Below are 20,667 nucleotides of genomic sequence, written 5' to 3'. Positions count from 1 at the left end.
TTGAATTTGTGAAATACGACCTTAAAATGACCTATTTTACCTTAAATGGGGTCGAAACTAAGTTCGGGAGGGTTTGTGAAATACGACCTTAAAATGACCTATTTTACCTTAAATGGGGTCGAAACTAAGTTCGGGAGGGTCGAAACAGTGACAAATAGGTCGGAAACAAGTTTCCCGAGCCGAATAAGCCGTCGAAGCCGAGAAGCCGCCGCCGAGCCGATTAAGCCGCCGGAGTCGTGGCACGTCTGCTAGTTGTTTTTCATTTCATAGTATAGGTTAGTAGAGGTTGAATTTTGTTTGCATTCAAAGTATAGGTTAGTTTATGTTGAATTCCCGTTTGCATCATTAGTATATGATATGAACCAAGAGACATCAATCATACAATATACTTCAATGAAGATGTGAAGAAAAGGTTGTCAAAATTATCAAAAGATGTTTCAATTCATGCTACATTGAAGAAGAATAAAGTTTGATTGTTGTAAATTTTGGGTGGGTTATAATTTAGAGTTATTGTGTTTTAAGACTTTTTATTTAATTTCGGTTACATTTACATAATGGCTAATTATGGCCATAAAGTGTGAATGTTACAACTTTTGGAATGCCTTTAATAGTTTCATTTTGAGGCTATATAAAGCCATCTATGTTGTATTTGTAATAAGACTTAGAAGATATATCAAAAGAAGCATTTGTGCTTTTCTTTAGCCAATGGCTAAGTTTCTTTGCAACTCTATGTAGTTTAGGTTGCATGTAGAATCATTCAAGCTCGACATGATCAATCTTGCTTGTGGAGTGATTCGAATCTCAAACAAGTGTTCTTGTCTTGAGATATTTGATCAACAAGAATCATTGAAGCTAGACATGATCGATCTTGCTTCTGGAGTGATTCGAATCTCAAACAAAGTGTTCTTGGCTTGAGATATTCGATCAACAAGGTAATCCGAATCTTATTCCCCTTGTATTGATTCCTTATCTTATCATTTGGTATCAGAGCTTCAGGCTCAAGATCGGATATATGTTTCCTTTGCGTTTCTTCTCAATTTAATTTTTATTTATTTTCATCTTTTTAGTTTTTAATCGACCCAAAGTTCAAAATTCAATCTTTGCTCTATTTAAAATTTTGAGAGGTGAGAATGAGAGCTTCATTTGTGTAAATGAGTGCAAACAGAGTGGCCTAAAATTCCTTGAGTGTATACACGTGAGAGAGTGTTGTGAGGTCCTTTGTATTTCCATAACTTATTTTTTGCAGCAAAGTTTCACAAATAGATTCGAGGACGAATCCTCTTGAAGAAGTGGAGAATGATATGAACCAAGAGACATCAATCATACAATATGCTTCAATGAAGATGTGAAGAAAAGGTTGTCAAAATTATCAAAAGATGTTTCAATTCATGCTACATTGAAGAAGAATAAAGTTTGATTGTTGTAAATTTGGGGTGAGTTATAATTTAGAGTAATTTAGAGTTATTGTATTTTAAGACTTTTTATTTAATTTCGGTTACATTTACATAATGGCTAATTATGGTCATAAAGTGTGAATGTTACAACTTTTGTAATTTTCATTTTGAGGCTATATAAAGCCATGTTTGTTGTATTTGTAAGAAAGACTTAGAAGATATATTAAAAGAAGCATTTGTGCTTTTCTTTAAATGATAAGATAAGGAATCAACTACAAGGGGAATAAGATTCGGATTACCTTGTTGATCGAATATCTCAAGTCAAGAACACTTTGTTTGAGATTCGAATCACTCCAGAAGCAAGATCGATCATCTCTAGCTTCAATGATTCTAGTTGATCAAATATCTCAAGACAAGAACACTTGATTGAGATTCGAATCACTCCACAAGCAAGATTGATCATGTCGAGCTTGAATGATTCTACATGCAACCTAAACTACATAGAGTTGCAAAGAAACTTAGCCATTGGCTAAAGAAAAGCACAAATGCTTCTTTTAATATATCTTCTAAGTCTTTCTTACAAATACAACAAACATGGCTTTATATAGCCTCAAAATGAAAATTACAAAAGTTGTAACATTCACACTTTATGACCATAATTAGCCATTATGTAAATGTAACCGAAATTAAATAAAAAGTCTTAAAATACAATAACTCTAAATTACTCTAAATTATAACTCACCCAAAATTTACAACAATCAAACTTTATTCTTCTTCAATGTAGCATGAATTGAAACATCTTTTGATAATTTTGACAACCTTTTCTTCACATCTTCATTGAAGTATATTGTATGATTGATGTCTCTTGGTTCATATCAGTATAGGTTAGAATAGGTGGAATTGTAATCCATAATAAATCATAGGGTAGTATAAGACAGTTGTTTTAGTGTTGTTCTTTTTCCTTTCTTTCCCTTGTATTCGTTTTTCACGAGGTAATAAAAGGCCAGCGTAAGTCGCATTTATGATAAGAGCCCATTTAATGTAAATTTTGCATTCGAAGATATAGTAATGACCTTAGATTAAATAGGTAAAATTTAGGGTCCTTACAAATGGTACCAAAGCCCGACACCGGACGATGTGCCAGCCTTCTCACTGTTCCTCGAAGGGGGTAGACATGAGGCGGTATGCCAATAAGAACGCTGGGCCCCAAAGGGGGGTGGATTTGGTGGTGGTCCCACATCGATTGGAAAAAGGAATGAGTGCCAGCGAGGACGCTGGCCCCGAAGGGGGGTGGATTGTGATGTCCCACATTAGTTGGGGAGGACAACAAATCACCTTTGTAAGAGTGTGAAAACCTTCCCCTAGCAAACGCGTTTTAAAGCCTTGAGAGGAAGTCCGAAAGGAAAAGCCTAAAGAGGACAATATCTGCTAGCAGTGGATCTGGGTCGTTACAGAATTCATCAAAAAAACAAGAATGATTTCCTTCTAGAACAGTCTTGAGTCTTGAGGTATTTCCTTCAGGTGTTTCTTGGGTTCTTACTTGGTTTAGGTTCCAAACTTGTTCTAATCAACTTAAAATCTGGAGCATACCTTCATGTCCTTAGGAACTTACTTGGTTTAGGTTCCAAACTTGTTCTAATCAACTTAAAATCTGGAACATACCTTCGTGTCCTTAGGAATATGCCTTATAAGAAGTAGCAAGTCATTTTGAGCATGTCAAAACCTTGAAATATCATAAGGAGTCCAAGGGGAATTTTGGTCATTTTATCCTATTCTTCGTTTAGCTACTACCTTCATGTCCTTAGGAATATGCCTTATAAGAAGTAGCAAGTCATTTTGAGCATGTCTAACCTTGAAATATCATAAGGAGTCCTAGGGAAACTTTGGTCATTTTATCCTATTCTTCGTTTAGCTACTTAACGTTTTTCAATCGTTTCAAACTTTACAACATCATCAAACACCATAAAATAAGGTCTAATACCAAGTTTCAAAAAATTTGGAGGTCATCTAAATCATGAAGCGAAGGTAGATTACCATTGGAGGTCATCTAGATCATGAACCGAAGGTAGATTACTTAGGGACATTATGGTCATTTTACCTTGGAGGTCATCTACATCATGAACCGAAGGTAGATTACCTTAGGGGCACTATGGTCATTTTACCCCGTTACTTGTCTTAGCTACTTATCCTGATCCAAAGACCACCAAATTTCATATATAATCTTAATCTACCATAATATGCTCAGCATAAAAATTTCATAGGCAGTAGAGTTTATTTAGTTGGTTATCTTAACGTTACTTAATCTCGAGCAATTTGATCGGTTCAGGGCCTTAAATCTCAGTTCTTGGTGTTTTTCTTTCATATTCTCTTAATTCATACATATAGTAGGGTTTAAACAGAAATCCAAATTATTCCTACATGTATTTCTTAAGAAAAGTCTAAGACGGCTACCTACCTCGTTGTTGACGTTCGAGACCTCCGTTCTCGAGCTTTTTGTATCTGAATTACTTCAAATTTTCTTTCATATATTCTTTAGTGTGTCTAGTTTCTTGAACCATGAAATTTTTTTTATGAGAATCGGTAAGGAAGTGGGTTAAGATTGAAAAAACTTAGGGAAGGCCGCATTTTAGTTTGACATGGTCGGTTTAGTTGAAACTCTTCGTCCACAGCTCCATTTACAACATTTCTCCCCTCGATTTCTTTGTAAAACTTATAGATGGTGTTACAAGAAAGAACTTGAGATTGATTTCATACCTTCGCGTAGATTTTATCCTAAGATATTTGCCTCCAAAGTTCGTTCGAAATCAGATTCATGGCTAGAGTTCATAACAGAGAATGCGAATTTATTGGGCGACCCATTATAGGGGTTTTCAGTGCCTGGTTTCTTCGTGGAACCTCTTTTTTATCATTTCTTTAAGCTAAAGGAATTGGTTTGGAGGAACATCTTTGAGTGTGGGACCTTAATTTTCAAAAATTCCTCTCGGTCTACAACTCGCCAGAAAACGTAGAGGATCGATCTCTTGGGTANCCAGTCTAAACAACAAACTACCCATACCCTTTTCCAAAATAACACTTATAATTACTATCCTCAATCACACTGTTAATTTAAGATTTGCATTATGTAATTCTCAAACAAGTTTGATTTGATGTTTTTATTGCATAAGGGGTCATCAATATAAAATTGAAACCTTTCAATTTTGACCGGAATAAATGTTGTAATAAATTCTTGACTTCTATTTAGGTTAATGTTAATAACAAAACGAGTAAGCTTACCACATGTAGCAGCTCAAATCCACTGCTACTAGATATTTTTCTGTTTGGGCTTTCTCTCCCAATTTATAGTCTACGTTTTAAAGCATTTTGAAACTCACTGCTAACAGATAGTGTCCTCTTTGACCTTTTCCTTTCAGATTTCTTTAAAGATTTTAAAACANTGAATTAGCTTTTATCCTTGAATTTGATTTTCAAGCCTTCTTTGAAGTTCTTAAATGCCTGCCACTATTGGGGAGTAGGTTCTAGGTTTTTTTAACGTTCGGTTTCTTCATAGAACTTGTGGGTAATCTTGTTTAGAAACTAAAGGAACAAATCTGAAGGAAAATGGTGGATAATTTCTCTCGAATTTGGAAGAAATCTAAGAGTAGGAGACCCAAAATCTAAATGCTTATTACTTGTGATTGTGAGCTCAATTCAACCCGATTCTTGTTCATATTATTGCCTCAGCTTCAGACTTTATAGGGGAAGCTTAAACTGATGTTGAAATCTCCAAAATCGTTGTAATTTGGAGATTAGACTTTCTAAATAATCTTTCAAAAATATCATCTCTTATCAACGAGCCACCGACTTCCAATTTGAATTCTAGCTATTTGATGTGGTGAGTTGTGAGTCCTCTAGAAGATACTTAAATTTTGGGAAGATCGAACGGTTAGATTTGAAGATTCAAAGAATTTTATGTCATGCCTAAATCCATTCATTTCTTTCCTTCATCCTTTAGGTCTTACATGGACCGCTTATTCTTATTGAAGTTATTTACCTTCATTTTTCAGTGTTACAGATGTCCTAGTATCATCATTGAGAGTCTACAAATAATGTTATATATTTTTCAGTAACAACTCAATGCTAGTCAAGGATGGGACCCACTCTTGAGTACGTGCCATAAAGAACCAAACTTAGGGTCTAGACGATCCTCTATTTTCTATCTGTTTTCGTCAATTATTTTTTTATCCCCTTCCCTTTTTATATTTAAACTCATATTTTGTCTTGGATATTTTAAATATACATGCAAAATTTTTACTGTATATATTTACCATGGTATATTTACCAGGTTGAGTCCGCTCACGCCGTGTTTCGTGCTCTAGAAAGTTAAAAAAAAAAATGAGTCATGACAGTCGGTAAAAAATACAGGGCATGAAAATTTCAAGGTGGAGACAAAAAGTTCTGGTCAAGTTTAGATCATATCTAACCTTTATTTCAAAGCAACAAGAATAAAAAAATCAATGACCCGTGTTAAAATACTATAGACCAGTCAAATTCATTTAGAAGCCTTAGGAGGTTTAGATTTAAGTCCTAAAAATCTTCCTAATTAATTATTTGTTTTTAAATAGTAATTTCAATCTATAAACATTCAAAAAAAAAACAATTTTTTCTTCAACAACCACTAGAGAGAATTATAACGTCTCAACATAGTTAACATTACCATAAAACTAAAGTCAACTCTTCTCTAAGCAATCCATTACTCTACAAGTAAGCCAAATACAAAGATTGATCTTAAAAGAAGAATAAAAATAAAACAAAACAAAAACAAAAATGATTAGTTTAAAGAAACTAAGCTAACAAAAATTAAAAATATTGTACGTATTTAGAGAGACTTTATTTTGCATGATATTGATGAAGCTGGAGGACCTTAAATTATCAAAAATCATAAAAATCAATATAACAATGTACACTAGGTTGCAATCAAGAGATAATAAATAAGTTACAACTGAGAATTACATATCCAAAAGTTATTAGAGCAGTAAAACACTTTGGACAAATTTTTATAAAACTCGGTATTTAAAATCTTTTACCTGATGTATTGAACGTGGAAGAGTCGTAAAAAAAAACTTTCANGTCCATAACTAATATAATATTAATGAACTAGATTTTGGAGGAGGTTCTTCAACTAGTTTGTAATAGTCTAAAAAAATTCTAAAGGGAGTAACGTGAACAATTAATGTTCTATACAATGAGCGTTACACAAAACTCTCAGAGTATTAGTCTTGGATGAACAAAAATGTTTTTCTTGGAAATTAAATGTTATAGAATGTGGCTTAGTGAACCATTTTAAACGAAAAATATTTTGTAGTTTGTCTAAGCCACTAATAAGATCGTGCAAAAGGTTAGAATGTGGATGTGTACAACCAGGAGTAGACNAGGTGTGCGAATCGACTAGTGAGTCTATGCTTGCACGTGTGCTTGCACCTATGGATCGTGTGTACGAAAATTAAGTACATATCCAAGTTGTCTGTTAGAAAAGTAGACTAATATGATAGACCCCACTCATGATTTGTATGTGGTCGCATTTAAGCCCAACAAGGGTCGCTTATTGAGCCTTTCCTAAAATACTCAAGCAATGTGCTAAGCTTATTTTTTAGGTAAAGGAAAGACATCCTTGTACGACTGAGGATGGCGTCACAATTCGAGACCACCATGATGCATGCACTGGGTAGTTACATTTATTGTTAGGATATGGTTTTTTAATTTTAATGTTTATTTATTTCATTTAGTATTTTGATGTGTCATTTTAAAGATGTTTTCGAAAACGTAAATCCATGACAGTATTTTAAGATGAAGTTTATCTTTTATGATAAAATTTAAACTCTTATTTCTGCACAGTATTTTAAGATGAAGTTTATCTTTTATGATAAAATTTAAACTCTTATTTCTGCACAAAATGATTACTATTTGATGATGATAGTGACTCATAAGTAAAAATCTAGGGTCACTCATAAGTAAAAATCTAGGGTCGTTACATGCACGTATTGGTCACGTCATGCATATAGTGGCACCCTATTTTTAATAAGTAAATAAGGGTGTTACAATTGTAGGCTCTTAATTTATTTATAAGTCATTTGTCATTCACATTTATTACATCATTCTTATATTTTATTATATACCTAGTTGTCACATATCTCGCATCTAGGCTCTACTAGTTTATTCAAGTTCAAATTAAGGTTCTAGTTTTATAACTTCATAGTTTTTAATCATTTAGTCTAGTCGGGTATCTCTTGGTTCATTGGTTCTCGCTATTTGGCTCATTAGGAATAGCATGAGGTTCTAGGCTAATTTGATTAGTTTGCTAGTCCCTTTATTCGTAACCGGCCTGTTCATTTTTTATATTGTAAGGATATTACACCATAATTCTAATTCTACTAGAAAATTTTGAAATTTCTAACCTCCCAAACCAGTCTAAACAACAAACTACCCATACCCTTTTCCAAAATAACACTTATAATTACTATCCTCAATCACACTGTTAATTTAAGATTTGCATTATGTAATTCTCAAACAAGTTTGATTTGATGTTTTTATTGCATAAGGGGTCATCAATATAAAATTGAAACCTTTCAATTTTGACCGGAATAAATGTTGTAATAAATTCTTGACTTCTATTTAGGTTAATGTTAATAACAAAACGAGTAAGCTTACCACATGTAGCAGCTCAAATCCACTGCTACTAGATATTTTTCTGTTTGGGCTTTCTCTCCCAATTTATAGTCTACGTTTTAAAGCATTTTGAAACTCACTGCTAACAGATAGTGTCCTCTTTGACCTTTTCCTTTCAGATTTCTTTAAAGATTTTAAAACACTTCTCTTAAAAAATGTTTTGCTTTCCTCTACGATCGACGTGGGATCTTACATCTTACCTTTAGGGAAAAAAAAATTGTGACAATTTGGTTTATATTTATATTTATTATTATTATTTTCTAAGCTCAAACTCAATGAATGGCAAATTACTATCATTTTTTAAGGAAAAAAAGAATTGAAATCAATACATTTCCTTCTTGGATTTTTTTTTCCTATTTTTCGAAAAATAGGATTTATGGTTTTGTAATTATAGAAATACATATATTTGGCACATGCACCAACTAAAATCTACTATTTAGGTTCATATTCCAGTGCTAATTTCATGTCTAGAGGATTATATAAGAGATTGGCAAGAAAGAAACTTAACCATCACACCAAACCATTCAAAATAGTTCGAACACAAAGAATAATATGACAAAGATTTGTAGTGTGAAGTTTAGTTTCATTATTGTGATTATACTGCTAGTCGTGTCTCGTTCCGGTAAAATTTTTAGTTCTTCATTCTTTGTTTGTTTTGAATCTCTTTGAAGGTTAATATTTCAACGGAGAAGCCTTCTAAAACAATCGCATGTTAAAGTGTTCAAAAGTTTCAAACATAATGTTAAGTGTTTAAATATTATTGCAGTTGAAGTTGAAGCGATGCCACCACTGGTATTAAAGAGAAGCCTTTTAACACAAATTGCATGCAACACATCTGCTGATTGTGGAGATCATACTTGTTCATGTTCTGAAATCGGTTTATGCATCTGTTTTAAATTCGCAACCAAAGAATTGAAGCTCAACGATATGCAATTTGAAAACTTCAAAGAAGAGGATGCCAAGAATTAAGTGTTAATAAGAATACGACTATGTTTTGATTCATAGTGTGTGGGACTAAATTCTATCTATGGAATACAAGAATAATGATTAATTAGCTATATATGATATAGGTATATTTTGTTATCTTTTTGAAACGTTTTTTTTTTTTGAACACCAACACATTCTAGTTACATTTCTTTTAAATAAATTTCTCCATACATTCTAGTTATATTAGGCATGTTGTGGCAACCTTTGTTTTAATAGAAAATTAGAGTCATTATAGGTGGTATCAGAGCGATTGCTCTCACAATAAGATGTGATTCAAGAACAAACCAAAAAGGAAGCTAGTGGGTATGTGACACCTGAGTAAAGGAGGAGTACATGAATGAACCGAGACTACATTATAGTGAGAGTGATCTTGAAGATTGGATGACTAAAAAAGTCTAAAAAGAAATAGAAGTTGCAACCTATACTAATAAAAATTTAATGAAAATAAGTTTGCACAAAGAAGGAAATTTAGTACTTTATTACGTGAAGAATGACTAATTCATAGACAGTGCAATGCTTAACAAAGATAAAAATAAAATCCTAATAGAAAGCAGAACATCAAGCCAAAACAAAGAATTTGGCCTAAGATCATATCTATAATCATATTGGCATAAATACATATAAGTTTGTCTGTGTTTTAAATAATGTTTTTTTCGACAATTTGCTACGTCATATAATACTTAGCTTTTCTTTTCATTGTTTAACAATTTTATTGGCTCCATATTTCAAAAAAATGTATTTTTCTTTTCAACAAGCAGAAGATATTTGCTTGATAAGAGTTAATTAGAATCTTTATTTCTAATACAACATAAAGAGGTATAAAGTTGAACTTTTAAGACCAAGTTGATGAATAACGTAGGCTTCCGTTTAGTTATGAAAATATATTTGTGATCCCGAGAACTATTTCTCACATAGATTCCATCATCCGGCCTTATCGACCAAACTTCTTCGGGCTCACTTGGGTTGTTGGGTTATTTCTGTCTTGAGTTGGAGTTTTGACCCGAGCCAAAATCAAACCCGTTTGCCCTCGGGTTCCTTTATCCTTACCCAAAAGTTTATAGTTGATCCTCAGTAGGTTAGGTAGAAGATTCGAGTCTACAATCATGTGTTAGATGAGAAAGAAAAATGTTGAAACCCTTATTGACGATCTAAGTTCAAAACGTCAATTACTCTCGGTGTGGAACTTGGAAATAGAAATGAATTGGTTCGAGGGAATTTGGGGTGAGAGAGAGACTAAACTTGGAGAAATAGTATATGGGCACTCTTCCTTCAAGATCTGAGCAGCTGGCCGTGTTTTCATTTTTCACCATGAGTCTTGATTGGATCGGTTTGGGTTGTAGGGGTTGTTGGGTTGTCGAGTTCAATGTACACCCCTAGTCCATAACTAATATAATATTAATGAACTAGATTTTGGAGGAGGTTCTTCAACTAGTTTGTAATAGTCTAAAAAAATTCTAAAGGGAGTAACGTGAACAATTAATGTTCTATACAATGAGCGTTACACAAAACTCTCAGAGTATTAGTCTTGGATGAACAAAAATGTTTTTCTTGGAAATTAAATGTTATAGAATGTGGCTTAGTGAACCATTTTAAACGAAAAATATTTTGTAGTTTGTCTAAGCCACTAATAAGATCGTGCAAAAGGTTAGAATGTGGATGTGTACAACCAGGAGTAGACCGAAAAAAAAATATCATAAACTTTAAAAATAAAATTAATATCCTTTAACATTTATGAAAAAGATTAAAAAATATATTATCGTCAATATATGGACCGAAACTATCTACCTACCTCGTAAATCTTCAAGCAAATTCACATCCAATTGTCGAGATTTAAAAAAAAAAAAACTACCAAATCCATTACTATGGATGTACATTAAAAAAAAAATTATGGTTCCATTGAATAATTTGTTTCACCCAACACCCACACTTACTTATATCATGTCTTTGGACTTATAATGAAATGCTTGAATTTGTTGCATAGGTTTTAGTGGCTATTTTTATGTTTTAGTTATCAAGTCATTGCTATGTCTTTTGTACCCTTCTTTGTTTTGACATGATATTCTGATGTAGTTGTAATTTTTTTTTTTTTTTTGTTAATCAGATTTTATTTTTCTCTGTTAATCATTCTACTCACTATAAATATAGTCATTTTGAGCTTAATAAAGAACTGAATTTTCTTCCTTCTCATATTTCATTAAATTTATCATTTGGTATTAGAGTCTTGTCTCTTTCAGCTGCAGCTAAAAATGACTATTAAGGATGACCACTGAAGTCAGTTTTGTTCAACCAACCATACCAAAATTTGTCGGTCACTACCCTCACAGTTTTGTTCAACCAGCAATACCAAAATTTGTTGGTCACTACGATCATTGGAGCATGTTAACAAAGAACTTTCTTCGCTCTAAAGAATATTGGTAAGTAAGTGAGTTTGGGACTTCTGCAGTAGCAGATGAGGCTGATTACTCAGATGAACAGAAGAAGGAGATAGCAAGTCAGAAATTGAATGACATAAAGAGCTGAAAACTACCTTTCCAAGCCATCGATCGCTCAATTCTAAAGACTATTTTAGATATCCTAAATATATATCCTCCTTCCTCGGGTTTAGCTACAAAACATTACTGAATTCAACAACAGGAATACAAGAGTAACCCTAGCTTGCTACATGATGGAAGGATAGAAAATAAAGTAGCTACTAAGAACTATGATACAGCAAGGTTCCCTTTGTATTGACACATAACTGATAGAAATCACTCACATTCACTCCTGCCGCATTCTCTTCTGTCTCTGCTTTGGTACCAATTGTCACAGGCTCCCATCTTCTGTAGTCCCAGAGTGTCGCTCCTTTTTAGGGCAACCTCCCTTAAATACCACCTCCACCATCTCAATTTTAGAGTTGCAGCTATGTTAGGTATGATACCATGTTCGTGTTAAGGCTATTAAACATTCATTAATCAAGTAGGATAATAATGAAATTAATATCCTCTATACATTGTTTCTTATATGGAAGCAATGTTATGAAAAGAATGAAAGTGTAATGTGCATCATAACCATGTATTATATTTTGAACCACAGGACATCATACATGGTGTATGTCACAAGCATGGGATGCTTTTCCAATATATTTTATACGGACATGTATACTATGATATGATACGAGTTCCTTTTTTCTTTTTTATGTTGGTTTTCGCCAACATGAGTGTGCACTAGCCCATAGTCAAGCCTGTCTTTTGAGTTAATGTGCACGTAAAGAGAAAGTACTGCTCATCAACCCTACTTGAAAGAGAAAGTAAAACTCGAGGAATAGTTATGAAAAGATAGGCCCCAGCATGAGCCTGATTATGTTTTGACTCCAATTCTATTTTTCTAATTAAAGGTAAGACACTCATGTATGTATGATGGTGTTGCTACGAAAGCCATGAAAATAAAATCAATAGTTTTTTTTTTTTTTTTCATTTAAGTTTTAGTCCTACGCTATCTCTTTGATGCTACTTTTTCAATTTTAGATGAGCATTGTGAATGTTTAAGTCTATGATAATGCTTAAAGTAATTTTTTTAAATGGTTTTCAGCATTTAGTAGTCCAGTCATTTACGTCATGGTAACCTTATTTTTAAATGAAAAAGTAGGATCATAACAATAGAAAATGATGCGTAAGAAATGGCTATAGGGTACGTGTCATTCATGCATCATTCAAGTCATCAACCATAAGTCCACTTACTTCTCAATATCCTTTGAGCCAGCGTAATATTGCCTCTCAAAACCCAACTTTATTTATGGAGTTCCACAACATTATATTTAGAATATAATCTTGAAATTGATTTACTCAATTGTATTAATAACCAAAGTTGGCTCCAATTATTTTAAATTAGCCAAAGGCTACAAAAACCTCAAACACTCCCAATTACGTCAAAAATGACCATTGAAGGGTCCAAAATGGGAGGAAGAGGTTCAAAATAGTAACGAAGTCTTAAACAGGTAAATTCGAGTTGAATGCATCAAGCCAAGGCTGAGGTGTAGGCCGCATTTCTAGATTGAGTGGGGTATGCAGGTCAGTTGTGGGTTGTAGTTAGGGGCATGTGAGATGGCGTTGCCGACATCAGGTTTGACTTCCAGCTTGGGTCGGTTCAGTCATAAACAGATCGACCTATGGAAGCTAAGGTTCAAGGTTAGGTTCAGATTTGAACCCTAAGGTTTGGACCCAAGGCTAATGTCTACTAGATTTGTTCTTTGATCTACCTCCTATAGATTTTATTTTAAAATTTTAAAATTTTTTATTTTAGGAAAACATATTAAATATATTTTAATAAAAATATGGTGTGATGTCAAATTTTAAATTATTTTTTAATAAAAAAAATATAATATCACGTCAATAATAACAGAAAAAAAGTAATGATAAATAACAAAATACAAAAAACGGTTACTTGTCCTAAGAAATTATTAGAAAATGAACAAAACTAAAAAAAAATTATTTATTTATTTTAAGTTTGAATAATAAATCTATATTTTCCATATAGGCTTCTACAGTCTCCACGAAATTTTCTCTACGGACTAGGAAGACGGGTTTTTCCCGATGAACATAAACCCTAATCTTCTCCCTTCAATTAGCCGGAGCTGACCAGGTGTGTTCTCCGATCATCTTCTTCTTTTTCTACTGCTCTATTTTCCCCTAAAGCTTCGCTATCCATGTTCGCACATTTCATTCTTCCGCACAGAGCTTACTTTTCTGTTAAATCTGAATTTTGGGGTAAGAATTTGGATTTTCGAAACAGAAATGATAGTTTGAGTGATAATTCAAGAAAATCTCATGTGTATTTTCAACCGATTAGAGCTGGTGTGAAATGGAGGAAGGAGCTTCCGTTTGATAATGTAATACAGAGGGATAAGAAGCTGAAATTGGTTACTCGGATTAGGAAGATTCTAGTTCAACATCATGATAATGTTATGTCACTTAGGGGTTTGGGTAAATTCAGGAGAGATTTAGGTGTACAGGAAAAGACGAGGCTCATTGAGTTGTTGAAGATGTTCCCTGCAGTATTTGAGATTGTAGAAGAACGGGCGTTTTCTTTGAAATTCAAATTGACGGAAGAGGCTGAAAGGTTGTACTTCGAGGAGCTGAAGATCAGAAATGAAATGGAAGGTTTGTTGGTTACTAAGCTGAGGAAGTTACTGATGATGTCTGCTGATAAGCGAATATTGTTGGAGAAAATTGCACATTTGAGGACTGATTTTGGTCTTCCTTCCGAGTTTCGTGACACGATTTGCCATCGTTATCCTCAGTACTTTAGAGTTGTGGCAACCGAGAGCGGTCCAGCTCTCGAATTGACACACTGGGATCCTGAACTTGCTGTTTCTGTAGCAGAGTTAGCCGAGGAGGAGAACCGAGCTAGAGAATTAGAAGAGAAGAATTTGATTATTGACCGACCGTTGAAGTTTAATCGAGTGAAGCTACCTAAGGGGCTTAAGCTTTCGAAGAATGATATGAGGAAAATGAATGAGTTTAGGGACATTCCTTATATCTCTCCGTATTCTGATTTCTCAGGGTTTAAGGCAGGTACACCCCAGAAAGAGAAACATGCTTGTGGGGTTGTTCATGAGATTTTAAGCCTTACACTTGAGAAGAGAACCCTTGTTGATCATTTCACTCATTTCCGGGAGGAGTTTAGATTCTCCCAGCAGTTGAGGGGGATGCTAATAAGGCATCCCAATATGTTTTATGTCTCGTTGAAAGGGGATAAAAACTCGGTTTTCCTCAGAGAAGCATATCGCGATTCTCAGTTGATCGACAAAGATCGGTTGTTAATCGTAAAGGAGAAGTTTCGAGGTCTTGTGGCTGTTCCTCAATTCAAAGGCAGAGGAGCTCCCGAAAGTGACACGGATTGGCGAGAAACCAATCATGGAGATGATATGAGAGGTGAAGAATGGTCTGATGTCGACGATGACGATGATGAATTCGACAACGATGGTGAGGATGACTGGATTGATGAACAGATCAATAACTTGGAAATGGCTGATCAGAGGCTTCTTTCTCCTCCGGCATTACCTTATGGACTGCCCCAAGAAAGATGGTGAGAGGTATAAAGTTGTATATTTATGCATATTGTTTACTCAAATATATTATGTGCATATTGTTTACTCTTTGAATTTCAATTCGGTTTGTAAACATTAGGTAGGTTTCGATACGAGTTTGGATGCCATCGGAGATTAAATTTAAGCATTGCCTTTACATTGCTTACTGTTAACATATTGGATAAAAAATTTGGTTAAATCCTAAATTTAGTCCTTCAATCTTAGAATTGTGTTTTAATTAAATGTAATTATGGTCTGCATAGATAGAAAAATTGAAGTAAAGCTTGCATATCTATGATGCTGAGGACATAGAGACAATGGTGAAATGGGTTGAGCAACCTCATGGTGGATATATGGACCTCGACCACACAACCATATCCTTTCATGTATAAAGAGTTAAAAATAAGGTCTTTGTAATACTCGAGTTAGATAAGGATGTTCGAGAAAAGTAAAGAGACTTCGGGGAAGTTCAAGAGATTTAAGTATGGTTTAAGGGGTCCAAGAAAAGATATTTTTAATGATCTAGCAAGGTTTTAAAAGAAACTAAAGAGTAGTTTAATGTAAGGTTTTGTATATGAAACGCAAAAATAGAATCTCTAGGAATATAATATCTAGCAAAAAAGTCCCTGGAAAATCTTGAATTTGCAAAAAGAGGTCACTGACCAGAAAATCTATAGCATATATGGTTTTAGAATGAGTCAGCAGCAATGAAAATCCAACCATCAGAATGGGAGTCCATAAATTTCAAGTTCGGATTCAGACCAGTTCTTCACGAAACAAAACAAGGTCAGTACAAGCTTATTCTCTCTTAAACTTCAAGTTCTAATTCAGACCTACAATGTCTCAATTGGGTTATATGATGTTAGCTTTGGGTATAGGGTCTTATCGAGCTGTTTTATTTCATTTGATTACTCATACTTATTCAAAAGCTTTGTTGTTTTTAGGATCTGGGTCCATTATTCACTCAATGGAATCGATTGTTGGATATTCTCCAGATAAAAGTCAGAATATGGTTCTTACGGGGTTTAACAAAGCATATGCCAATTACAAAAAATGCTTTTTTATTAGGTACCCTTTGTTCTTGATGAAACAAGGTCAGTACAAGTTTATTCTCTCTTTTAAATAAGGAAGTATATAAATTAGAGTTGAATGAGATTTAAATCACACCATGTTGATCAAACCAATTTAAACCACGAACCAAACTGATTTAAATGTTGAACCAACCTACTACACTGTCATCTGTGCGTGCTTAGGATTTCCTTCTCTATTGGCTTCGTGTGGTGATTTAGTGATTCAGGTGCCAAAATTGCGCAGTGAAGGAAATATAATTGTAAAGCTACGATGGTAGTGGTCAGGATACGACGATGAGCATAATGTGTAGTAGTCAATTTAATATCAGCTAAGTCAAGGCTTAGAGACTCGAGAGAAAATCACTCCAGAACGGTGGTTCCAAGCTTGAACGGTCATGGATCTCGGCATGCGACCGAGGTTTTTGAGGAATTATGGCATAAACATATGCTTGTTAAATGTAGATTTCTTAAAATTGCACTACAAATATAGTTTTCTTAAATCCATACTGAAAGGTAAACTGTAAAAACATGTCTCAATAAGACAAACTAACAAGTCCATGAGTATTTGTACATTTTTCACTCAATTTCTTTTATAGAACATTTTGTTTCCAGGAGTATGCCTTCAAAAGATTGACCTTATTGGAATGCATATCAAATGTATATGGGAATTAAAATAGAGATACTGATGAAGTTCTTGTTCAAAATAAGTTCAATTCGTATGTAGAACTAAAAGATGGCATGAGAAATTGTAGCAAAAGCAAAAACAAAGTGATTGGAATTACCATCTCAAAGTTCATATTATATACACAACACCTCAAGTATCCATACACTCATCAAACCACCTCTAAACCGTAATACATATTTTACAAAGAAAACCAACAGAAAGGAGCAATGCTGAAACTATATATGATAACAAAATCAGAAGAGGATACTGGGTGAGTCTCCAATGAGATGCCAAATCTGCTGCAACCTACAAAAATCGATTGGTTCGACTATACCCGACACTGATGAATCGGTTTGACTTCATCCTGCAGCACGGCCATCCTCAAGGACACATCAGCCAGTGATTTGAGGTTGCAGTTTATAAGGGAATGGACAAAGAAACATGTCTCCTCTTTCGTGTTTCCCTCGGGTACATCCACGACAAATGACTCGATCACCAGTGTCCCCGGTCTTCCATCGATAACTTCGGAATGGACGGTGATAATCGAAGAGTAGTTCTGCAGAGAATTTAGGGCCTCAAAGAAATGAATTTCAAATCTTCTCAAATTGTTGTATAACTTGCATTAGTATGGAAAATATGTGACAATCAAGTTCCTATCATAACATCAACATTTCTAACATCTTTTCTTGAAAGAGTTTGCAATCTTGAGTTTGAAGCCTATACTGTCAAATCATTTTCCCTCTACCAAATTATCGATCACTCTTGTAAGTAATTGTAACAGTCCAATCTCATCGTTAGCAGATATTGTCCTTTTTGGGTTTTCCCTTTCCGGCTTCCTCTTAAGGTTTTTGCTAGGGAGAGGTTTTCACTCTTATAAAAGGTGTTTCGTTCTCCTCTTCAATTGATGTGGGATCTCACAGTCCACCACTCTCCAGGGCACACCGCCTTGCGTCCACCCCCTTCAAGGCTTAGCCTCTTCACTGGGCACATCGCCCGATATCTGGCTCTAATACCATTTAAAACTGCTCAATTCCATCACTAGCAAATATTGTTCTCTCTGAGCTCTCCCTTTTGGGCTTCCTCTCAAAATGTTTAAAACACGTCTACGAGCGAGAGGTTTCCACACCCTTGAAAGGGTATTTCGTTCTCCTCCCCAACCGATATGAGATCTCATAGTAGTAGTGTAATATGGACAAGTTTGCAATATTTATAAAGGAAAATTATGAAGAGCAGGCACTATAAGGAGAAACCAAGAACAGAGGAGGGTGAAAAGCAATACCCTGAGTCTGTGATCACCACCAACAATCTTGACTCCAAGTATATGTTCTTCATCATCAAGCAGCTCCAATCTCTCAGTACTGGTAGTAGCTGGAAGCCCAGATTTGACATCAACTTCTCTAAGACTCCCTATTCCAAGGCCATCTCCCCTCACCACACACCGACTAACAAAAGGCTTGTACCTCTGTGGCCGATCGAACCTCCTAACCAACGACCATACCTAACAAATCAACACCAAAATTTCACAACCATACAAATACTAAAGGAGATTAACAGTGAAATTCATCCCAATATTTTCAGAGAGCGAATCGATTCCCCTCGATTTACGAAACAAATTAAGAGAAGTGTTCAATCTACGACCTAAATTACCACTCTACGAACAAGGATTCAAATAAAGTGAAGCAAATTGAAATTAAATGGAAAAGAGAGACGTACGAGGTGAACGGGAGCTTTAATGTGCTTCAAAACGGCGGAGGAGCACTGATTGTCGGTAGGATTGTGGCTGTGGTACCTCTGAATGTAGTGGGACTCCATGGATTTGGGTTGTCGTTGAAGAAACTGGAAGGCTGTGGAATGGGTTCGAACAGAGAAAAAGGTGCGCCACACATTAACGTGCTTGTGCTTTAAAACTTCTTCCTCCTATAGTGCCCTTCCGACAATTTCCCTTTTTTTTTTCTTTTAATTTTTTTCTTTTATTTTTGGTTAAAATTTTAAAATTACCTATTAGACGAATACGACTCTCAGGATGGTATGATATTGTCCCCTTTGAGTGGTGTGAAAGTGGCTTTGTTTTGGGCTTCTCCAAAAGGCTCCACACCAATAGAGTTAGTATTCCTCACTTATAAATTCATGATCATTCTCTAAATTAGTGTGGGACAAAATTGCGATGCTACATCATTTAAGGTCAAAACTACACAAGTTTTATTTTAATTTTTATTTAATTTTCATTTTTTGGATCAATTTTTTTTCTCATTTACAAAAAAAAAAAATAGAAATGAAAAAATGATATGATGGCAGTTGTATGTATATTATTTGGCATATTAGTTGGTGGGTTATAGTTATCCAATAATGATAAGACACGTCACAATCTGAATTACCTCTTATACACTCCACTTTGTGCCATGTGGATGGCCCGGTCACCAGCCAAGTGTACTGTAACCTGTAACACGGTTCTCCAATGAAAGCTACGAATCATATAAAATCTAAAATAAAAGAATTTAAAGCTGAAAAACCTAATGAATGATTTAATATCAACACTTTTTTATTTTTTTAATTCCGATTTTGTCATTTTTTATTTTATTTTATAGAATTAATGTATACATGGAAAGGAGATGCAAGGCTGCAAATATTAGTAATTTAAATAGCTTGAATGATTTTATTTATAATTCTAAAAAAAAATAAATAAATAGAAGTCACATATGCATTAATTTTTTCAAACTTTATATTTAACTAAATTTTCATAAATTTAAAATTTTAGAAATGTAATTAGTAAACTGAAAGTTCAATAATTTAAATGATAATTTCTATTCAGAATTGGATTGTAACCGAAAAAAAAAAAGCAAATATATTATTTATATTAAACAAATAAATTATTATAATTTATTGAGAAAAATATTTATAGTGGTTATTAACATTATTTTAAACTTATCGTACTAAAAAAAATGATTTTATGTATTAAGTTAGAAATTAGTTGAAATTACTCGTTACTTGTAACTTTTCTATTAATATTATTAATTATAATTTTCAACACGATTTGGTCGTACACCAACTTTTGCTTAGTTAGGCTCTAAATCACGTGATGGGAAGAGAAATATCATCTTTGCACCATTTATAAGGTCTAGATGTCAATTTTAGTCTCAATCATCGGCCAATAGTAAAGTTATTTTTTATTATTTCATTTTCCTCTCCAGTTTAGACTATTTATACGGTTATTTCATCATATTCTTTACAAAAGAAAAAAAGAAAAGAAAGACGAGATAGTTTGGTTTTTGTGATATTTATTATCTCATATTCGAATTGGATCGATTTTCAAAAATTTGAAACTTTAGACCAAACTCTCTCTTTTCCTTTTGCTTTTTGGAAAGTTATTTATTTATTCTTTTGAAAAAAAAAAAAAAACTTATTTGGATTTTAGTTCTTAAAATTAAGTCTATTTAGTTTCTTTGATTATTTACCTTTTAATAATGTCTTCAAAGTTCAATTGAAATTCTAAAAATTAAAGAGAGAAAAAAAACTTTGATATAAAAAACAATTGTAATAAATATTAAATTATTTTGGGGAGAATACATTCGAAATGGATAAGGACACAATTGAAAAGAAAAGAAGGAAATTGGATTCAACTTTTCGTTTTCTCTGGCTTTGTTCAATGTCTCTTACCGGTCGCTTTCTCATTTTTGAATTCATACTCTAATGAAAATGGTCATTAATTTTAAAAATATTACCAAAACTACGTTATTTATTTTTAAAACTAATCTTTTTGTAATGAGGCTGCTATTAGACGAACACGAC

At 33.8% G+C, this 20,667-nt stretch overlaps 2 protein-coding genes across 8 annotated transcripts; one reads left to right on the top strand and one right to left on the bottom strand.

Annotated features, from left to right (window-relative positions):
• The first annotated feature begins 13,586 nt into the window (after positions 1–13,586).
• LOC111436333 (protein WHAT'S THIS FACTOR 1 homolog) lies at positions 13,587–16,655 on the top strand. Of its 7 annotated transcripts, none has more exons than XR_002709215.1 (2): positions 13,587–15,933; positions 16,092–16,572. XR_002709215.1 is itself a non-coding variant. In XM_023074086.1 (2 exons), exon 1 carries the CDS (start codon positions 13,765–13,767, stop codon positions 15,148–15,150), a length of 1,386 nt encoding a protein of 461 aa, XP_022929854.1. In that variant the 5' UTR covers positions 13,587–13,764; the 3' UTR covers positions 15,151–15,153; positions 16,445–16,655. The 7 variants fall into 7 exon arrangements, 4 of the variants coding, with proteins under 4 accessions (XP_022929854.1, XP_022929853.1, XP_022929852.1 ...); XR_002709217.1 differs by having other exon boundaries at positions 13,587–16,241; positions 16,462–16,572; XR_002709216.1 differs by having other exon boundaries at positions 13,587–16,241; positions 16,437–16,572.
• Positions 16,656–16,966: 311 nt separating this feature from the next.
• LOC111436335 (abscisic acid receptor PYL9-like) lies at positions 16,967–18,779 on the bottom strand. Its single transcript, XM_023074087.1, has 3 exons — positions 18,595–18,779; positions 18,161–18,379; positions 16,967–17,437 (listed from the first exon to the last, which is right to left on the bottom strand). Exons 1-3 carry the CDS (start codon positions 18,691–18,693, stop codon positions 17,210–17,212), a joined length of 546 nt encoding a protein of 181 aa, XP_022929855.1. The 5' UTR covers positions 18,694–18,779; the 3' UTR covers positions 16,967–17,209.
• Positions 18,780–20,667: the final 1,888 nt, after the last annotated feature.

This window comes from Cucurbita moschata, unplaced genomic scaffold (assembly GCF_002738365.1).
Source record: "Cucurbita moschata cultivar Rifu unplaced genomic scaffold, Cmos_1.0 Cmo_Scf00053, whole genome shotgun sequence".
Classification (NCBI taxonomy): Eukaryota; Viridiplantae; Streptophyta; class Magnoliopsida; order Cucurbitales; family Cucurbitaceae; genus Cucurbita; species Cucurbita moschata.
Note: the sequence above shows the minus strand (reverse complement) of the source record. Positions and strands in the feature narration are given on the sequence as shown.